This window comes from Scleropages formosus, chromosome 19 (genome assembly GCF_900964775.1).
Source record: "Scleropages formosus chromosome 19, fSclFor1.1, whole genome shotgun sequence".
Lineage (NCBI taxonomy): Eukaryota > Metazoa > Chordata > Actinopteri > Osteoglossiformes > Osteoglossidae > Scleropages > Scleropages formosus.
Window position 1 is genome coordinate 17,033,230 of NC_041824.1, and position 19,706 is coordinate 17,052,935.

General features: G+C 44.5%; 1 protein-coding gene across 2 annotated transcripts in view; it reads left to right on the top strand.

Moving 5' to 3' along the window:
• Window positions 1-19,706, top strand: part of nfatc2a (nuclear factor of activated T cells 2a) — a 44,725-nt gene that overhangs the window by 18,076 nt on the left and 6,943 nt on the right. For both annotated transcript variants that reach the window (XM_018760674.2, XM_018760673.2), the window contains exons 6-9: window positions 1,812-1,952; window positions 11,997-12,052; window positions 12,768-12,900; window positions 13,098-13,784. In XM_018760674.2, coding sequence (XP_018616190.1) covers window positions 1,812-1,952; window positions 11,997-12,052; window positions 12,768-12,900; window positions 13,098-13,784 — 1,017 coding nt within the window. The remainder of the gene's footprint in view (window positions 1-1,811; window positions 1,953-11,996; window positions 12,053-12,767; window positions 12,901-13,097; window positions 13,785-19,706) is intronic.

Genomic DNA, 19,706 nt, shown 5'->3' on the forward strand with positions numbered 1-19,706 from the left:
ATTTTAGAGAAAGTTACAGCAGAATGCCACGCAAAAACAAAGTACTACAGTCATCTGAAAACAAAAGGTTTAGTTTTTGTGGTTTTTTAACCCATTTCATGTCTGGTTTTACCCAGTATAAGGAAGTTATCACATAAAAGAAAACTGTCTGCCAAAAAAATGGAAATACCATAATTTCAAACTGAATTTTAACTTAATGCCTTTGAGCAAGAATGTCATGTGTTGAAATTTGTTGAGGCATTTGATACATTTTCTCATGCACTGTTAGCAATTTCTGCCTGAGTGCAGTTGATTTATCTGAAGAATATAGAAATGGGATATGAGAAGTAATCTCTAAATGTGTCACGGTTTATGATGAGTAAGAGTGTGTACTGTATTCTATGAAGCTTGTTATGAGAATCAATTTTTCACATCCAGAGCTGATAACTTATATCAGCTGTAAATTTGAGTGAGAAGCAAAATTTAAATCGGAATGACTTACGGAACATCAATGGTCCAAGTTCCTTCAAATGAACGTAGATGGAAATGTATCATTGCCCTGGAGTTGCAGTCTGGCGCTAGACAATGGTCGTCCAGCAGGACAGGGAAGTCCGGCACAACGAGACTTGCTTATCAGCTGCGAACAAGGGGTCGGAGAAGGGGCCCGATTACATGGCACCGCAGGCACATTCCCACTGCAGGACAGTGAGATCATGCCTGTTTTACCTCCAGTCAATAAGTAATAGCAAACTTGAGGACTGAGGATCTCCACAGGTGCTATCTTCACCAAGCTGGTTGCTGCTTCAATGCCTTGTTTCTTTTTTTAACGTTTCTCTGGGGGAAAGCTCCCCGTGGAATATACCGTAGTTATCGTAGGGACTTTACGTTGAAATGAGTAGTAAGAGAAAGGGCATGGTGTATGATGAAGTGCTTAAAGTAAATTCGTATGTCTGAAACCCTCCAGCCGCAGTTTCCTCTAGGAGCGTTATACAGTATTCATCTTTTGAGTAACCAAAAGCCACAATGCTAGGTGTGGTATGGGACAATGGAAGACGCTGTCAATATAAATGACCATTAAGAACTACTTTCATGGGTACCTCTTTGGTGTTGCTTAAACAGTACACAGACTGCCCTGATTTGTGGGCTTCCATATATTTCTGTCTTTGGGCTATGGGGTCTTCCTCTTGTGAGCGCACCAACAATCCTAGTCACAGCAACGGGTTTTCACTGAAGCATACAGCCTACTGAAGACTCCTAGGGTCATTTACACCCATACAGCTGGAGCTGGATTGGAGATAAAAGCTCAAGTGTTTCTCTTAATTGCCTCTTAATTGCCTTTATTGTCTTGTTAAAGTATACATTTAGAACTGATCTGCAGCGATGATCCATATCTAACTTGGAGAAGACCGAGTTAGTGTTCAGAACTTGTTACTAATGACATCATGCCACAAGTTCACTGTGACTGTTTATCTGGACTGACCAGCTGATGAATGACACTCAGTGCTGCTTCTTCTGTGTTATTAGTATTATTATTCACAGTGGTCTGAGAAGTGTCCCCACTGTCAAACAGCGTAGATTTGTACTCTGTGTCTAGTGGAAGTTATACCACTTAACAGTCATGCAAGAAATAAGCTTTGTGATAGTCACCTTATGGTTAAGGACAAGGACAATGATCTAACTATTTGAAGTCTATTGACATACGTTGCTGTTATGTCTTTGAGCAAAGAGCTTTCCCTAATTTTGAACCATCAAAAGATCCACTTTCATAAATGGCTAAATGATGAATGATACCATGCCCCAAATCTTACCATATTTCCATGTTGTGCCCACAGCCCAGAGGTCTGCCCATGAGCTCCCGATGGTGGAGACGCAGGATGTGGACTGCTGCTCAGTGCTTGGAGGCCAACAGATGATACTTACTGGGCAGAACTTCACCGCCGACTCCAAGGTTGTTTTCACGGAGAAAACACATGGTGAGTAACCTGTCCCTTCACAACAACAGGAAATGTGTCACTCGACAGATGTCATTATCGTTTCGACTCTGTAGAAGTGAATACTCTACTCTCCTGTTGTCGGAATGATCAAACTCCAGTTTTTTTTGCTTTGGGGCTGAATATAATGAGATGTAACGACAGTTTCGGACAGCAGTACGGTGTCATATTTTCACAAACTAGTTTGTTATTGAAAACTCCCCTCCAGTAAGTTTCACATACAAGATTGTGAATTAACAGATTTTATTTTTTGGAAGGTAAACTTCATAACTGTCAGGTCTTTCCTCAAGAAACACCTTAACTTTGGGGGACAACACCCTTCCTGTGCGTTAAAAGTGACTGTCTCTTTGAAAATCACTGACCACCAGTTGAAGATTGTCATATTAACGTCCATCCATACCCATCTTCAATCTGTAACGGAAAAAATTTAGTAATGTACCATTTTTTTTCACAGTTCCTCTGCTAAAACTCAAGAAGTGTCAAATAAGCAGTAACATTAAGAAGTAAACTACACATAATAGCTCCTGGGTCCATCTTACCCTGAACCATTTTGCATTGGTTATCAGATAACTTGCACTTTCCCTTGCCCTTCCTCTCAGCTGCACTTCCTGTCTGATCTCTGGTTGTCCGTTTTATCTGTACTCCATGGTCATTCCGTGCTCCATATCTGAATAAAACCTAGAAATTTAACTTAACACAGTGAGAAAAGAGCAAGGCAGCAAAGAGTGACATGCGCGTTGCAATTGTAAACTGAGTATTGCTGGCTGCGATCTCTGCCTGCGGTCCAGGGGATTTGCATAGTCAGCAGGGGTGTCTCTGTGGGGTGGTTATTTTAGGACTTTGCAGCAACTAAAGGCCTAATGGCTGTGAATACAACAAAGCACTATGTCACACTACCCAGCCCAACATACACGCCTACCGCAGCCTCGATCACCGGCCACCATCGTCAGACTTTGATTGCACGGATGCTGTAGGCTGACTTGGTGAACTGAAGCCAAATAAAAGCAGCCCAGCGTCTGCATATTTCAAGCCACTCCAGAAAGTTCCCAGTCTCTCCTGCCCCTTGTCTTTCTTTTTCTCTTCTCACTGCCATTTCCTTCCTTGCTTCAGCAAGATGGTGCCTTGATAAAGAATTCAAATGTTCCAGGTGGATGTATGGGTCTGACATGTGGAGGAGGGCTAGAGTGAGATCGCTCACACTGATTTCTTGTTATGGTTAGGACTCCTCCCTCGATCTTAAATCCTCCTCCTTGTGACTGAACAGCTCTGTTTTTTGCATTCTGTGGTGGAAATGCTAATTTACCATGCACTGTCAAAATCTGTGCGTCTCACTGGACACACTCAGTGTTTGTTAAGGACGGTGGAGTCAGTGGATCCTCTCACTTAATTTTGCCAGAGGAAGAGAAAACATGACACTGCTTTCATTTGAATTGTGACCTTTTCTAATCTGCCCCACTAATACTTGGTTTGCATGAAGTTCAGATTTCTGATAGCTAACATAGTCCTTCATTTTTTTTTCTCCTACATATGTTAGTCAGGCACTATGGATCTTAGATGCCCAATTCTGTTTTATACTGTATCTGCTGGAATTATGATTTAGCTCCTAGAATGTGTCCGGGTCATGTTTTCTGTAATTTGTGAGAAGATTGAGGTTGAGGAAACACAGACTGAGCTGCAGACTGGGGAAGTACTTCTTCTTGCATCATCCATAGAGCAGGGTACTCTAATATGAATAGACATGTGGGGTCTTTGAAGGAAGCTGAATATGGTCCATCGCAGCACACAGTCGCACTCTTACACACCACAAAGTCAAAGTACGCATTCCAAATGTACATTATAGAAGTGATTTTCAGTCAACATTATTCTGCAGAAGTCAATTTGGGGAGCGGTGAAAGTCTTCACTTTCCAGATATCTGTATTTCAAATAGCTATTGATTATTCTGTCATTGTTTGTCATTTCATTAAAACACATGTTATAATGATACTGAGTTTGAATTTTATCAGTTCTGCTGCCACATTCTTCAGTGATGCAATTTACGTTAAGTACACTTACTCAGAAATAGAATAGCAGTTCCCCTTGCGAGCTGTGACCCTGCCAGTCATGCATCGAGTTCTTAACCACAAAGTCATTGCTGCCTTCACTGTGTTTCCCCTCGAGTTGAGCGCTTTATAAAGCAGTATTGCTGTTCCTGAAAATGTGCAGCGATCCACCGTTCTTCACTTCCGGGAACGTTAGCTTCAATATGCAGAAGTGATAGAGACTTGTGGATTGCCATGGTAGATGTTCTTAATATATGGGAAGTGTTAAATGAATCCTGTAAATCATACAAAAAAGTGTAATCAATCAGCAGATGGAAACCATAAAGTTGGTAGAGGCTGAGCTAGTTATCACACTATTGTGAGCTTATTGTAATCAGCCTAACCAAGACACTAGAAATATTTTGCTAGCTCAGTTATTTCAGAGAACAAGCTTGCTTAGATTTGTAGACTTTAGGTTGGTACATTTTTTTTTCTCCCATTATAGTACCCTTTATCCATGTACTTACCCTGAATTGACAGAGTAAGAACATCTTACCGTGCAAAGGGGTAAAATGTATTAATTTCTCAGCATGAAATTTTCCACTAACTTAGTATCTTAATGGTGATACCGAAATAGAACACCCTCAGTAAAAGCAAACTGCTTCGTACAATTTTAGTATAATCATGATGCTTCCGTGGTAGAGTATGCTGAGCCTTCTTATAATGGGGTCCCATACAACAAAAAAGCACTAGATTTGTTTTTGAAAATACATATGTATATACCCTTTTTTCATACAACATACTTATTACTGAACACAGAACAAGAGGAATTTGCCTAAATGGGTGAATTAATGGAATAGATTAACCTTGTTGTTTGTCAAATGGGTGTAAACACAGGTCCATTATTTGCCATCAGCTTACTCCAATACTGAAACATATTTAGGGGAAATACGGCTTGTATTCATGTTATGAATACCAATTTTTTTGTTACTAGAATTCCACACTATTCAGCGAAGAGAGAAGAAACCATGAACGTGCCACCCATTTTGACAAATTCTTTACTGTCGCACAGAGCAGACCAGAGACCCGGGTGTGGACCCAATCGCGGGGTCATTGATTGCTAAGGTACTTGGGACAAGGCGATACTCGTAGTCTGGGGCAAGCGTGGCGAATCCGAGGCACAAAAGTGGTACGAGGGGAGAATCCGAGGATGTGGCCGATGAAGGCGTTGCGAGGTTCGATGCCATAGGAGACAGCAACAGGGACAAGGAGATGGGCAAAGGAACAAGGAGGGAGATACACGGAGGAGAACAGGTAGGGCGATGTGGAAGAGTCGTGAATGCAGGAGGGACAGTTGTCTCAAAGAGATTCTCCAACTGGAAAGGGACTGGGGAATATTTTTTATAGCTGACTGAGGCGCGGGCGTGGTTGTGACATTTACACTGTTGAATCCACAATGCTTGCAGATAAACCTCACAAAGACCAGGTTGGCCATGTGTGTTTATGACACTGGCAGTCACTGTTATTAGTCATCACTGTTTTTAATATAAGTATGTACACACCATCTGGAGTACAATGGTTACATTGCCAAGGCAATCCAGTTTGTTTTATTACCCTCAATGTGCAAGCAGTAACTTCTCTATTGCACTGGAGAAATTATAACAATAAAGAACACGCAACAGGTAAAAGCTCTTATTGAAGACCAGCTGATGTCAGTGAACAGGTTGGGGTCATTTTAGGTGTGGATGATTCAGAACCGTGAAAACCGTCTAACCTCTAGTGCTTTCTTACTGAGAAGTGAGTGCTGGGAGAAGAAATAGGACACATGGCTTATGAACAGGGGCTTGGCTACGTGGTGGCCGTGGGTGGCCGGTGCCACCCCTGACTGAAGCTCGGCCACCCCTGTTGTGCAAAGCACTCTGACCACACTGACAGGTGACTTTTTTTCGCCGCTCAAACCTGTACGACGCACACAGGACGAAGAGCTGTGAACTGCCCGCACGGCACAAACCTGTGTATAGGAGGGAGGAGTAGGAGCAGTAAAACTGAATTTCTGAACCGTTGCTCCAGCCAATTCCAGCGCTGGTGAGCAACTAAAGAGGAGGCTGTAATCAGGAGAGTAAAATCAGTGTTGTTTACCTACATTTCACTACCATTGCGTGAAAGTTTGTTAAAGTTGTGGTACTGCGATGTTTCATCGTGAGAAACAAACGTTCGCTTAATATCGCGTAACTTAGCTATGTTAGCTGAAGTTACTGCAGCTGCCAGCTAGCTAATTTTTAAAAATAATGTTACCACATAAACGTTACCACATCTTACGCTTACATTATGTCTGTCGCTGTTTTTTGTAAGTCACCAAAAGTTGACCAATTACAATAAACACATTTCCCGCTCAAACACGGTAACGCGGGTCGTTATAATACTTTTCTTTTTTACAAAGAGGACTAGTAGTGGTAAAACTGAAAATGATGAAGAGGCAGGGAAATGAAAGCTACAGAGGGAGGAAGAAGCAGGGCAAATGTGTGCTGCTTAGAGAGACAAGGAGGCAACAGAGATACCGTCCGAGAGGAGCTTGCGGAGAAGCTCTGCAGAGACAACACGCATCAGACCAGAATCAGAGATGAGCAAAAACACTCATGTAGTCAGTTGTTGCCTACCAGGTATGTAGGTTTCATCAGTTGTGTCTGCAAACATAAAAAAAATCATTTCCAATACCCAATTTGCATCGTTAGCATCTAAATATATAAATAATGTAGAATAAGGATTGTATTAAATGATATTATCATGTTTTTACAGACATTTCTAAGTACTGCCACTGTAGTTTCTTGTGTACATTTGTAATAAATAAATTCTGTAGAATTTATAGAATTTCCATCTGTAGAATTTGCTTTTGGTACAGCATGTCACAGTCAGTTATTCTTTTTTTTGGCCACCCCAATGAAATCACTGGGTCTTACCTGGCCACCCCTGAAAAAAGTTCTGGCTACGCCCCTCCTTGTGAAGACTGTGAATGACGGTCACGTAGATTTAGAGACCTCCCTTTGGCGTAAGCAATGCTCCAGGGCTTGTGTGTATTGATTGTTTACCGTCTTTTCCTTGTAGTGCTGACTTCACAGGATACGTATTCCTGCTGTTATGGATGCTCCCCAAGCGAACCGGCCATGACTCATCCCTCCCAGTTACTCTGTCTGTAGGGATCTGGAGTGGTGGAGTGGTTGACTGTTTCTTTGGGTGGAGTGCTGAGGGGTATGCCGGGTGTGGGTAATGATGGGATGTGCTGTTGGACAAACCCCCAAGGGTCTGTGTGCGGTCCTATATGAAACTTGAATTAACATCGAGTCAGTGCCTCTGGCCCAGGGCAGCTCACTGCTAAGGCTGTACGGGACAAAATAAGAAAACGAGAGCGCCAGTGTTTTGGAAGGTTTCCTCGCGTGACACAGAGGTCTGGAACGGCAGAACCATGGATCACCCCAAACGGGAGACGGCAGCCCTTGGCTTCGCTCCTCCAGCTTTTCACTCCGAGGCCCGCAGACAGAGCCAGCCCGGGCTTCACGCCTCCCTTCCCCAGTGCCTGATTTGACAGAGAAGGGGAAAAAAGCAGAGGGTTTCTCTGCACTAGTTTTGGAACAAAACGCAAACAAACAGCAGCGCCAGGAGAACAGCAGCCATCACCTGCCTCCACTGCAATGGAGCTAGTTAATCATAAAACAGTCATAAAAAAAGAATCCTGGCAGAAGATCTGGATTCCCCCTCCTCACCCTGACTCATTTTAGCCATGTGTGCACCTCATTTTCAGCCCGAAGAGGGGTTTCCCACAGTGTGAGTAATACAGCTGGATGCTGTGCTTCGTGTTCTCTGTTAAGATCTAGGGTTTTGTTTGACCAGGGGTGGAGGGGTCTATTTTGCTTCGTTGCCTATGTGTTATGAGAACGGAGTTGGGAACGAGGAAGAAGGACCCCCCCCCCCCACCCCTCCAAAATTGGACCAGCTGGGGGATTCTGATAATTGGATGGATTTGGGTAAATACAGATAACGCGGCTTCCAGCCGAGGCTGCCAGGTAGCTTGATCACCGTGTCGTCTTCGTGTTGCCAGGTAACCGGTAGCAACAGTGACAACGGTGGCCCGGGCTTTGCCGCTGAAGCCCTGAGCGGTGGCCGGGTTTCACCTTCAGCCATCGGAGCCAGCTGAGGCACTGGCCCCACACACCCACGCCACCTTCCTGTTTATGTACTACTGCACAGTGACTGCTCTCTGTGTTTTGTCTGCAAGCACACTACCCACAGTTTTGCACTGGAAAAAAGAGAAAAAGAAAACACGTGGTCGTAACATATTTTATCGTGTGAATATTATCTTTTCGACTTGTTTGACTTAGTTTTCTTTTTCCTTGCTGGGTCTTTGGTGAGGGGTGGGGGGGGCACCTCATTGTGTTTAAGTCTCTTTGGACTGTGTCGCAATGTTCACTTTGGAATTTTTCATGGCTTTTTGTTTTACACCCATACGAGAGGGTGTCGTACCCTGTGATGGGAACTTTTTGCTCCGTGCACCATCACTACCACACAGAAAGACAATGACTGTCACTCACAGAAACCCATGTGCCAACTCTGTCAACACAGTAGGGATCAGAAAGTAGAAATATTAACTGCAGCAAAGTAATTACTTTTTAAAAAAAAGCAATTTTGAAACATTTTGCATTGGAGGCAAATAACTGTTTAATGCTTCCAGTAATGCTGACCTCAGGTGCCATATTCTCCCCAAACATTTTGGAATATAACAGGAGGTCTCTTTTAAATATACAAAAATATCTGTAATGTTCCCTAAACATGAGTACTGGAATGGTTAGCGCTGGTTGCCTCGGGGGTTTTCTGGCCAAGAAAAGGAGGGAATTCCTTCACGTTGCCTCTCCTCTTGTTGAAACTGGACCAGGACCAAGGAGACAGCCAGGAATAAGGGGCCGTTTGCCCGCGTCAGTGACGAGCACAGTGGTCTGATTCAGGCTAGGGTGGGCGATGTAATGTTGTAAACACCATATGCTGATTAATTACAGCCTCTGCAAAATGTGGACTATTGCAGGCCCTTATTTTGAAAGGTGTGAATGTCCTTTTGAGCGGTTACTGGGATTCGTATAGCAGCCATGCTGGCCTGAATGACACCTCCTCTGTTTCTGGCATACCGCAGCATACCTCAGTGCGTGTTTTCTCGCCTGTCCAGGTGGAATAAGTCTCTGATGCATTCCAGTTTTACAAGATTTAGAAACAGCCTTTCATTCAAAGGATGAGAACTGGTTAAAGGTAAGGACTAATTCAGTCCTACTTGAAATATCCAGCAGAAAGGGAAAAATAAAGTGACGCCATTCAGTCTTAAGGGTTTTTATTTTGGTAGTTTCTTCCTTTTGATTTTTTCTTACTTTGGTTGAGAAGTTCAACACCGCAAGCAAGACCAGCAGAGACATTTTGTGAATATAATTACTTGAAGCTTTTTGGGCAACTTCCTCAAGTGTGGCTAGACAGTGAAACTGTCGGGGATTGCAGGTAGAGCTGTTGTCTTTGGACTCCGAGGTCCCTACTGCAGTACCCCTGAGTAAGGTGCTTCCCCTAGGATGCTCCAGTGAACATCACCCAGCTGCATAAATGGAGAAATAGTTGTAGACATCCTTAGATTGTAAGATACTTTATAGGAAAGTGTAAGCTAAATAAATAAATGTAACGCAAGACACTGGCGTTGCTGGTTGACAGCACAGGAGCCATGTTCAACTCAGCAGTGGCTGAGAGGACTTGCTCTTTGATTAGGTGTGCAGCAAGGGTGTAAAAGGATGTGGTTAGACTGTAAAGATATGATCTTTGAACATAGACATACATCCCTTTTTATAGTGCAGAGTGCAGCCTATCAGTAGGAGGCAAGATCTGTGTTCCGGCTTGCACGAACACCTCATGTCCCGCCCACCATCGGGCTGCTGCGGGGAGTGTCCCGGTGATATCCGCCAGCTATTCTCCAACGTCGAGCAGTCCGCAGCAGTCGGCAGGAATGGTGTGTAAGTGAAAATAGGGCCGGCGCAGGCCAGTTGTTTTTGTCCAGTGGTGGACCCGGCACAATTGCAGGAAATCGATAAACCCCAATGGCGCCAAGTAACATTACTTCCAGTGACCTCTCTTCTGCTCACTTTCAATGCAGAAATCAAAGCAAATAGTATCTAGCTTTGAAACACATTGCAGAACATCAGATGTTTGGTGTAAAATACTTCTTATCATTTCATAAAATAAAATAAAATCTAGTATATATTTCTTCTTATTATTGTTACACTGCAGCCCTCTCCTGAGCAGGGAGACAAGCAGACTACTACTAATGATGATGATAATAATAATCTTTGTTATTATTAATAATTAATAATTAACAAAAGTTACTATAATATTGTTGTTGATATTATTAATAACAATAATACTAATACTAATAATAACTTATTATTAAGGTACTTTAAAATTAAAGGAGATGGGATCAGCATGATGTGTAGTGCTTAGCGTCATTGCTTTATAATCATCTGGGCTTGGGTTCGAATCCCTATTACTTACTCTAGTACTTACTCTGATTGCTGTACTGTAGTAAGTTTCTTGCTGTATACACAAATAAATAATTGTAGGTAGTTTAGTAAGTAATAATTAATAATAATTATACAAACATAAAGGATTAAGTGTCTTAATACTTTAATACTCTAATGTTAGAGAAGCAGTAAAATTGAAAACTGCGAAGCAGCTGTGAGGGAGCTGGCCTGAAGCCACAGTAAACCATGGTGAGTCGCTCTGCTCGTGCCCTTTCCCTTGTTTCTTAATTAATGGATCGAGTTAATGATGCGTGTCGTCGGCGTATCTCTGTCGAGAGTGCAAGCTCCACTGACCCAAGTCACTCAGAAGGCCAGTGCTGCTTGGCGATCTGGGTCAGATGAGCACGACACGTGGTGCTCTCTCCCGCCTGCTGCGAACCCTGGTGCTGGCTGGTCACTCTGCCCTGTTTCCCTAGCGTGTCAGCAGCCCTCGGGGATACACATTCCTTTGTCCTGGCCCTCTTGTGTATTTAATAAACAGCTTTGCGTGTTTGTGGGGGTGTTACGTGGAGAAATGTACTTTCCCTAGCAAAACGTATGCACGCAGAGCAGGAAGACCCATGGAAAAGTGATGAAGCCTCGAAAGCCAGACTTTTTTGTTTGTGCTGTTTGGATTGTCCGATGAGCAAAACACCACATCTGTGACGTCAGTGTGAGACGTAGTCCAGGTTGGCTCACCGCTGTACAGTGTACAGCAAGAGCTGCGGGTTGTGGGGGAACTTGACTGAGTTATTTGTCCATTTATGTTGCTTGACTTTTCATTTGATTCAGTTTTGTTTCCTTATTTTTTAAGGGCGTCTTATCTTATCATAACTCAATTGAAGTTTCTGCTGCCCCCACAAATTACTGCTTAAAGAAATCGCTTAAATTAAAATTTATGCATGTCTCATTTAAACTGTCATGAACTGATTCCAACTATTATGAACTGAAACCAAAGGGGGAGATGAGCAGACTTGACAGATTAACTCTTCAGTGGGCCTTGTTTTTATTTAATACCAATGACAGTAAGTAAAATCGGAACTGGATGCCCTCGTATGCTCAAAGGTCTCTGAAAGTAGAGCACTTTTGGCTGTGAAGTAGAGTTTAATGTGCAGATGCAAAAGACAAAAAAAAGCTGTGAATTCCCATGTTCACAAGAAAAAAAAACACACGTTTGTGACTTCACAAAGGTGACACCAGCCGGAGTGAGTAGACGGGCTGGGTTCTGCGTTCTGCTTCGCGCTTTCCACCCACCGTGGCTGGCGGCTCCTCTCGCATCTTCTCACACGTCACAGTTTCTGGGCCTGCGTTTCAGTGAGACGGAGCTCCGCGTGCTGGAACGGGGCGGTGATGTCTCGCTTGAGGCGCGCACTGCTGTCTTCTGAATAACTCACTGTCTAAGACCCGCTTCCCTGTGTGTGTTCTGCGTTTACAGATGGACAGCAGGTCTGGGAAGTGGAGGCCACAGTGGACAAAGACAAGAGCCAGGCTGTAGGTATTCAGGCCGCTGTCTGCATTTGTCATGTATGATTGAGCACCAAAGTCTTACAGGAAGTATTGCCTGATAGATAGATAGATAGATAGATAGATAGATAGATAGATAGACTATTATGTTCCTAATGGTCTCTGACTCCTTCCGTGGGAGCCTGCCGTGTGTGTTTTTCTTCAGCTGCTCACCTGAATTTTTAGCAATGTCAGCACACTGGTTTCCACATCATTTCACGAAAGAAAAAATCCTTTTAAATCTTTTACGCTTTCAAGAATAAACAAGACAATGTGTAGACAATACTTTTGGAAATCACAGACTTTGCAGTAGACTAATTGGACCAGTTATGTAAATATGTGAGAGCAAGAACCACTGTACACTCTGGCTCTCCATGCACTGAATTCGAGACCCGTGGTGTCTGGCATTTACATTTGCATTGCACGTTTACATGTGTTGCTTCATTTTCCTCCAGTGACGTACGACTCAGTGGCTAAAATTACATTTCACAGCATAACTCTTGTGAACTTTATTTCACCGTGTTAAGTGTTAGAGATGCAGTCTCGTAATTGTCGATGCAGTCGGTTTGTTTTATGTGCACAGTTTTGAACTTTTATCGCCATGTGTGATTTTTTCCCTTGCTATTGTTCGATTATTTCTGCAGGGAGTTGTAGTCAAGGTCCCATCGCGGACACTAATTTAGTGCCTTGGCCTTTCTTCCAGAGCATGCTCTTTGTGGAGGTGCCTCCATATCGAGACCACTCCATCTGTCATGCAGCAAAAGTGACCTTCTATGTGATCAATGGGAAGAGGAAGCGGAGCCAGCCACAGCACTTCACCTACACACCCCTAGCAGGTGACTCTCCATCCTGGTCCTCTACTTTACACCTTCCACATGTTCATAATGGGCATATGTTGTAGGTACTGAAAATGTTTTATTGGATGAAGGCTGCAGATCCATAACCGAAATGATCACGTCAGGAATTTAGCTCAACTTTTCTTGTGTTGTGGTTCAAGTTTCCCTGTTTAATTTCCTTCCCACGGTTCCTACAGTTCCGTCCATTAAAACAGAGCCCGTGGATGAGTATGAGTCTGGCCAGGTTGGCTATGCGATGCCCCAGATCCTTGGGATCCCACCCCAGCCATACTACTCCAGCCCCCGGGGCCTTATCCACTCTGATGGAGGCTTGGTGCCCTGCCAGCAGGGGCGCACTAACCTCACGACTCCAGACTCCCGCTTCCAGCAACAGAGTCCGGCCATCGTGTACCCACGGGGGGCCAAAACCCTGAGCGGCAGCCCCGTGCTATACCAGCAGCCGCCTCGTGGAGGGGCTCCTGACCCACACCGGTCAGTGCTGGTCCATGCTGGCTCCCCAGTCCAGCCCCCTGCTTCAGGTGCCCAGTCACACACCACCTCACCTGGGCAGCACCCCTCTATCATCCAGTTCTCACCCACCAACCACCTGTTGCGGGGGGCCCCCCCACCACCAGTGCAGGCCCAGCACGTGATGTACTGCGAGAGCTATGCCCCAGAGGCCTCGGTCCGCTCACCGGCCCCACCACCAGCAGCCCATCCCCAGCACTACTCCACGGTCATCCAGCAGCAACCCTACGTGCAGAAGATGGCCAAGAATAGAGCCTCGCCGGGCGAAATGGACCCCCAGGGTTGCCCTGCTCCTGAGGAGCCAAGGAGGGTCACCATCAAGCAGGAGAACCTGGACCAGGCCTACTTGGATGATGGTGAGCTGCCACTCCCCCACTTCCAAGCACCCGTCACATACCTTATCCTCTCTTTTAAGGGTTAGGGTACATTTTTAAGGAGATACAGTTGGTATCACTGCTGCCTCACAGTGTCTGGACGATGTGATTTGATGTGGGTTCGATTCCTGTTCAGCCTGTGTGGAGTTTGCACGTTCTCCTTATTTTTGCATGGGTTTCCTTCCAAAGACAGGCCCATAGTGTGTGTTACATTGTTTGCAGATGAGTGAGTGGCTCTTGGCAATTCAGTGTAGTGTCACCTTGGATAAAGGTGTCTACTGAATACTACCAAGTAGAAATTTTTCAATTTGGCTTTGGAGAAAATTGTTTGCTAAGTGAATAAATAGGAAATTAATTAGAGAGCATTTATTATGGAGTTTGAAAATAGAGGAAAGAGAGTTGAGGCCCGTGTCTGCATCAGCTGCAAGAGGCACAGATTTGGGGAACTTTTGCAATATGTTAATTGATTAGTCTTACAGTAAAATCGCAATATGATATGATTTCCGTTGTTTCAGGGAGATGTAGCTGGGGGTAGTCAGCAGCGATATTTCATTTCTGATATGCGGCTTTAATTTTTAGCTGTTTCACAGGAAAAGAATTTTTGTACAATCGTTCTAGCATGACAAACAATATAAAGTACAAATTCGTTTTATCTAAGCGATCAGTGTAACACTGATGCCAGAAACTCTAATTTGTAAGACCAGAATATGAGGCCATTTTTGAACGTCTAATGATTAATATGATGAAGTGACCTGAAGAGTGCTTTTGAATGGGCTTTTTTGTATGTGCAAGGGCAAGCTGAATAATTCTTTTGGTGCAGCAGGTCGTGCGGCAGTTAGAACTGCTACCTGGAACGCAAAGGGCACAGGTTCAAATCCCACCTCCTGCTCTAGTACCCATGAACAAGGTATTTACCCAGAATTTAAACAGTTAAAATTACCTTGCTGTATAAAACATTGGAATCGATGGAGAAAAGCACCAGCTAAATACATAAATGTGCAGGGAAGCTTGTTTGCCTTTTTTTTTTTTTTTTTTTTACATATTTGTTAGTTTCTGCTCTGTCCTCAACATGCATTTCCACATTGTTTACATTCTTAATATGTGCACAGATATGAGTCTCTTTCTCACTTTACAGTTTGTGTAATTGTATACCATAACTGTCTTTATTGCCTTAAGTTAAAATTTTAGTCAAAGTGACAATTGTTTGCATCTGAGTCACGGTTTTTCTTTTTAAAGTCATACCAATAAGTGTTACAGTCTAACAGTTTGTAAATATTATTTACACATTTTAGTGAAAAATGTCTGGCTAAAACGGAAAAGCTGTGCTCAGGGCCAGTCGGAAGGAGACAGACAAGACTGCTGTCTAGACAGAGAATTACTCTGTTACTTTAACTGGAATTCTTAATTTAATAGTTTGTATAAAATTACTGGCCATGTTGTTCCGAGGCATTCTAAAACTGCAGGTCTGCGGTGTGACCGAAATCCACCAAACCTGTCGGACAGATCACACACACTTGGGTCTTTGTAACTCCGCTGTGTTTTTTTGGGTCCGTGAACTGTGAGAGGATGACGCATGGCTTCAACCAATGTTCTTAAGAAAAAAGAACAACGAAGAACAACTGTTTTTTGTCAAGGCAGCGGTGAGCTCGGAATCCGAGAGCCGTTTCACCTGAGCTCCGCGAGCTTCTCACCTACACCTTTGCGGGGCTGAGAAAAGCGTGGCCTGTTCTCAGCCGTGGTTTCAGTGAGCCATGCAAACCTTTGCGTCACTCCTCCGTGTTGGCAGTGTATATTTAACAAGAAGATGCTCAACATTTCGTTTCTTGGTTTTTGCATTACATGAGCATGTGCAGCTTCTGAATGGTCTACATGATCAAAGCGTGTTTCACTTGAGAAAGCAAATGTCATGGTCAGCAGTTACCAGTTAGCACCACGGTTGGTGTGAGATGGTAGCCTGGTTACCAGAAGGGTTTTTCAGGTGGGGGAATCCCTTGAAAAGAAGTTGCAATGTGACTTTAGTGCAAGAGCATCACTTCCGAGGGCTTTGTGATGGAGCTATTAGTCTGGCCAAAGAGCTGAAGTGCCTTGACCCTTTATCAGTGCCGTTGGGATTGCTAGCAGACAGTGCTTGTAAGTTCCTTCCCTTTTCTGAAGCCCTTCTCTAGCAACATTTGCTCAACAAATTGCACAGTACCGAGACTGAGGAATTGTGGGTGATGGCTTCATGAGTATGGAGGTCACAGAGATTTTGACACCACTGACTTTTTAACAGGTGATGTAGTGGTTAGTGCTATTGTATCCTACTTGAAGTCCCCAGATTTGATTCCTGCCTCCTGCTGTATTACCCTTGATCAAGATATTTATCCTGAAGTGATACAGTAAAAATTACCTACCTGCATAAATGGGTAAATCTCTCTAGGTAGCTTCACATAGTCAGATAGATAAATAGATTTAAATGTAGTTGTAGTTATGCAAGTGGTCCATATTTCAGGCTCAAACATCAGAGCAGACTGCTAGAGGGGACATTATCCTGTTTCCTTGTGGAGTGTTTTTACAAGGAGTGGGTAGCAGTTGACTTGCCCTTTTTTCTCGTGTGGTCTTACCCGGGCCATGTCCTTGTACCATAAGACACTCTAGTCACATGCCTCTTGCTCTCATGAGCGACACCCCCATGGTAGTTTATGTGGGGCATGCCACTGCAGTTTGGTGGCCTGCGATCCACAGTTAAATGCAGCCAAGGGCTGGGGGTTCCTGTGCCTGGCAGCACACAGGAAACGAGACTTTCTTGTCTAAGGAAAGCAACAGTTTTTTTTCTGTTTTGGCCGCCCGCATGTGTCAAGACTGTTATGATGGCAAAACAGGTTCTATGGCAACCATTGTGAAACAGTGGAACAGGCTGCCTGGGAGAGCCGGGGAAAGCCTCTTTGTTTGTTGTGCTTGGCTGGGAGTCACACCCCCCTTGGCCTTGCGCCCCCCAGTTCTGCGGGGGGAACCCGCTGGAGAAAATTTGTTTTTCCAAACGAGAGATTCTGCCAATCTGGCAGCAGAAATTCCTTCTATTTGCAGCTGTTCTTCTGCAGAACCGTGTCTGATCTCCTATAGATAGCGTTCGGGGTGCGGGTGCAGGAAGTGGGGGTTGGGCCATGCTGGGAGTGGGCAATGGAAAAAGTGAAATGGCGAGACGGGCCCAAGCAGGAATTCTCTTGGATCCTCTGATCAGGCTTCCCTTCGTAAACAGCAACGCTGTTGCTGTTACCCAATGGATGGGGGAGTCGTGCCGTTTCATGCACCCTTTCATCTGCTCCTTGAACAGAGCAGCGCAGGGGGGCCCCTCAAAGAGCATTGCTGCTCCCTTGTTAGCACGGCCTTTTTCCCCTTCTGGTGCATTTTTATTTGCTTTTGGAAATCTCGTAAAAGTCTTTCTAACTGGGGGATTCCCTTTGCTTGCCTCCTCGTAAGTCCCTTCACAGAAGAGAGGGAGCTTCCGTCTTTCCGCAGAAAAACGGCACGCAGGGAGTTCTCCTCAAGGGCTGGCGGCTGCGTTGAAGTGCCCTTCGTTCTTGCGCAGCGCATGCACTGTGATGCATGCGTATCCACAGCAAGAAGCAGGCTGCATTAAGTACCTTCCTTAGCGGTACAAAAATCACGCTGAAAGTCTACATCATCGTTTATGCTACCTGTGGTGGGATAGGGAGAAACTAATACCTATGACCGTCTGCTTTCTCTCCTCTCACCAATATCAGACATGCTCATTTTAGGTACCCCATGTGGCACCAGTTGCTTAATTTGCTCCAGGTTATTCCCTGGACATGAGAAGGCTACCAGTCACATTTCTTCATTAATGGGAATAAAGATAGACTATATTAAGGAACACCTGGCTCTATAGAAGACTGTCATTGAGTCCTCCCAACAGATGAGTACTTCACAGAATCTAGCTAAGGACAAGGCATACTTGAGAAAGTCTTCTTTTGCACCAGAATCAAAGTACATTCACTCCCACAGACATTTACTGAGGTTAATGGGAAGTTTGCAAAGGGGCGGTTTCGCAGAAATGCGACTGTCGAGTGACTAATACAGAGTGTGGCTTTAGCTCATTTTGAAAGCGATCGGTTTGTTTGCTAACACAATTTCACACTTTCTGTGGAGAACCTGGGAGCCGGCGGTGCTGCCCTTTGCGAAGGCAACTTGCGACGGCACTGACGTTGCTGGTTCATGCTTTGGTGGAGCCCAAATTAGCCCCTAGAATAAGTAAAAGGTGAGAATATTCCAGTGGGTGTGAGCGGTCGAGATAAAGCACGCTGCAGAGGCGGACAAATAGCTTCATGTTGACATTAGTTTCGGGTCATTTGTGTCTTGTTTTACAGTGAGATCACTCGAGGGTTACCGCACAACTTTGGCCGTGTAGTATCTGTGTTGGGAATATGCAAACACAGCAGTCTTGGTCGATGATGAGCATGGATTAGGTTTTAGGCACAAATTTTAAAGCGAGTACATCACCGTGTTACATCACAGTTTTCAACGGTGTTCCCCTCTGCCTTTCTACCCTAGTATCACAGTGAGGGATGGCAAAGGTAATGATCCAAGGTGGCCCGGGAGGTTTGTTTTTCACTTGGCCTCTTTTTGTCTGCCACCTCCTCTGTGGATTTGCTCTTCTGAAGTCCACAGGGTGATCCAGGGGGCAGCTTTGATTGTGTCAGGCACCCATCGCGCCACCCACTCCACTGTCACAGCAAAGCCTGAAAACCTGTGATTTTCAACCAAGGTGAAAGCTGACAGAGCATAGGAGTGCCACAAGACTGTCAGTAATTTTTCCTAAGCTTCATCGTCTTAATTATCGTATTTTTTTGAAAAGTATTGACTACTACAGCAGCTATGTAATAATTATATGGAATAGATTTTCTTTCTTTTATACTGGGGCACATACATGAGTAATGATTAAGCTAAAGTAAACTAATATAGTCGTCCCCATCTGCTGCACATCAGTTTCTTTGCTTATAGTTACTCAACACGGGATCAGTTTTCATCAGCTGGTTGTAGTCACGGAAGATGCCTGTTGTACAATGACAGCATGTACATCCCACACTGCAAGCAGTACTGCATCCCACACCTCCGTCAGCACCAGCACCTTCAACTGGGGCCTGTAGGAAGCAGTCCATTGTTTCTTCAGGGAGACATATTTCCACAAACTGAACATGAACTTGGAAACCCAGACAACAATGGACTCATGTCAAAGGCGGTTTGAATGAGTTCACACTGCTGAAACACGCCAACTTGGGTCTCACTGGTGCTTGTGTGCATGGCAGGGGCATTTCTCGCCCACAGTTTATGTCACTTATACACATCTGCTCGTAATCAGGTGCATGAGACAAGGTGAATGCCATCTGCGGCGCACCCCACTCACCACACAGCAGTCCTGTTGTTGAGGCAGCCCGCGTTTGCCAGCATTGCGAGGGCAGCCGGACGGCATAATGCATCCGAATTTGTTCTGCCACTCATGTCATTAATGAAGAATAATAGTCTCATGAAAATTTGAAATGGCCAGAGCCCCGAAGCAATTTTGAAAGTATTTGAAGGAGCGGACATTTTGTATAGCGATGCCTGTGGGGGTATGAAACAGGAGAGCTTTATAACGGTGGCGTTTTATAGCCGGGACAGGCACGGATACTTAAACTATCATGCTGGTTCACCACTGCCATGTCTTCTGGGTCAGCCATGCTCTCAAGCTGACAGAATGATGAGATCACTCCCTGGTGTTCGGAAGTCAGCGTCGGCCATTTTGTCTGAAATTCCACTGAGCAACCTGTCTTTTTGGTTATTTACAGTTAGTGGTAGGGGCGGTTGATTGGGTTGATGATGCTGCATTTAGCCTGGCACCTTTTTTTTTGCATCCTTGCTTTTGCCACA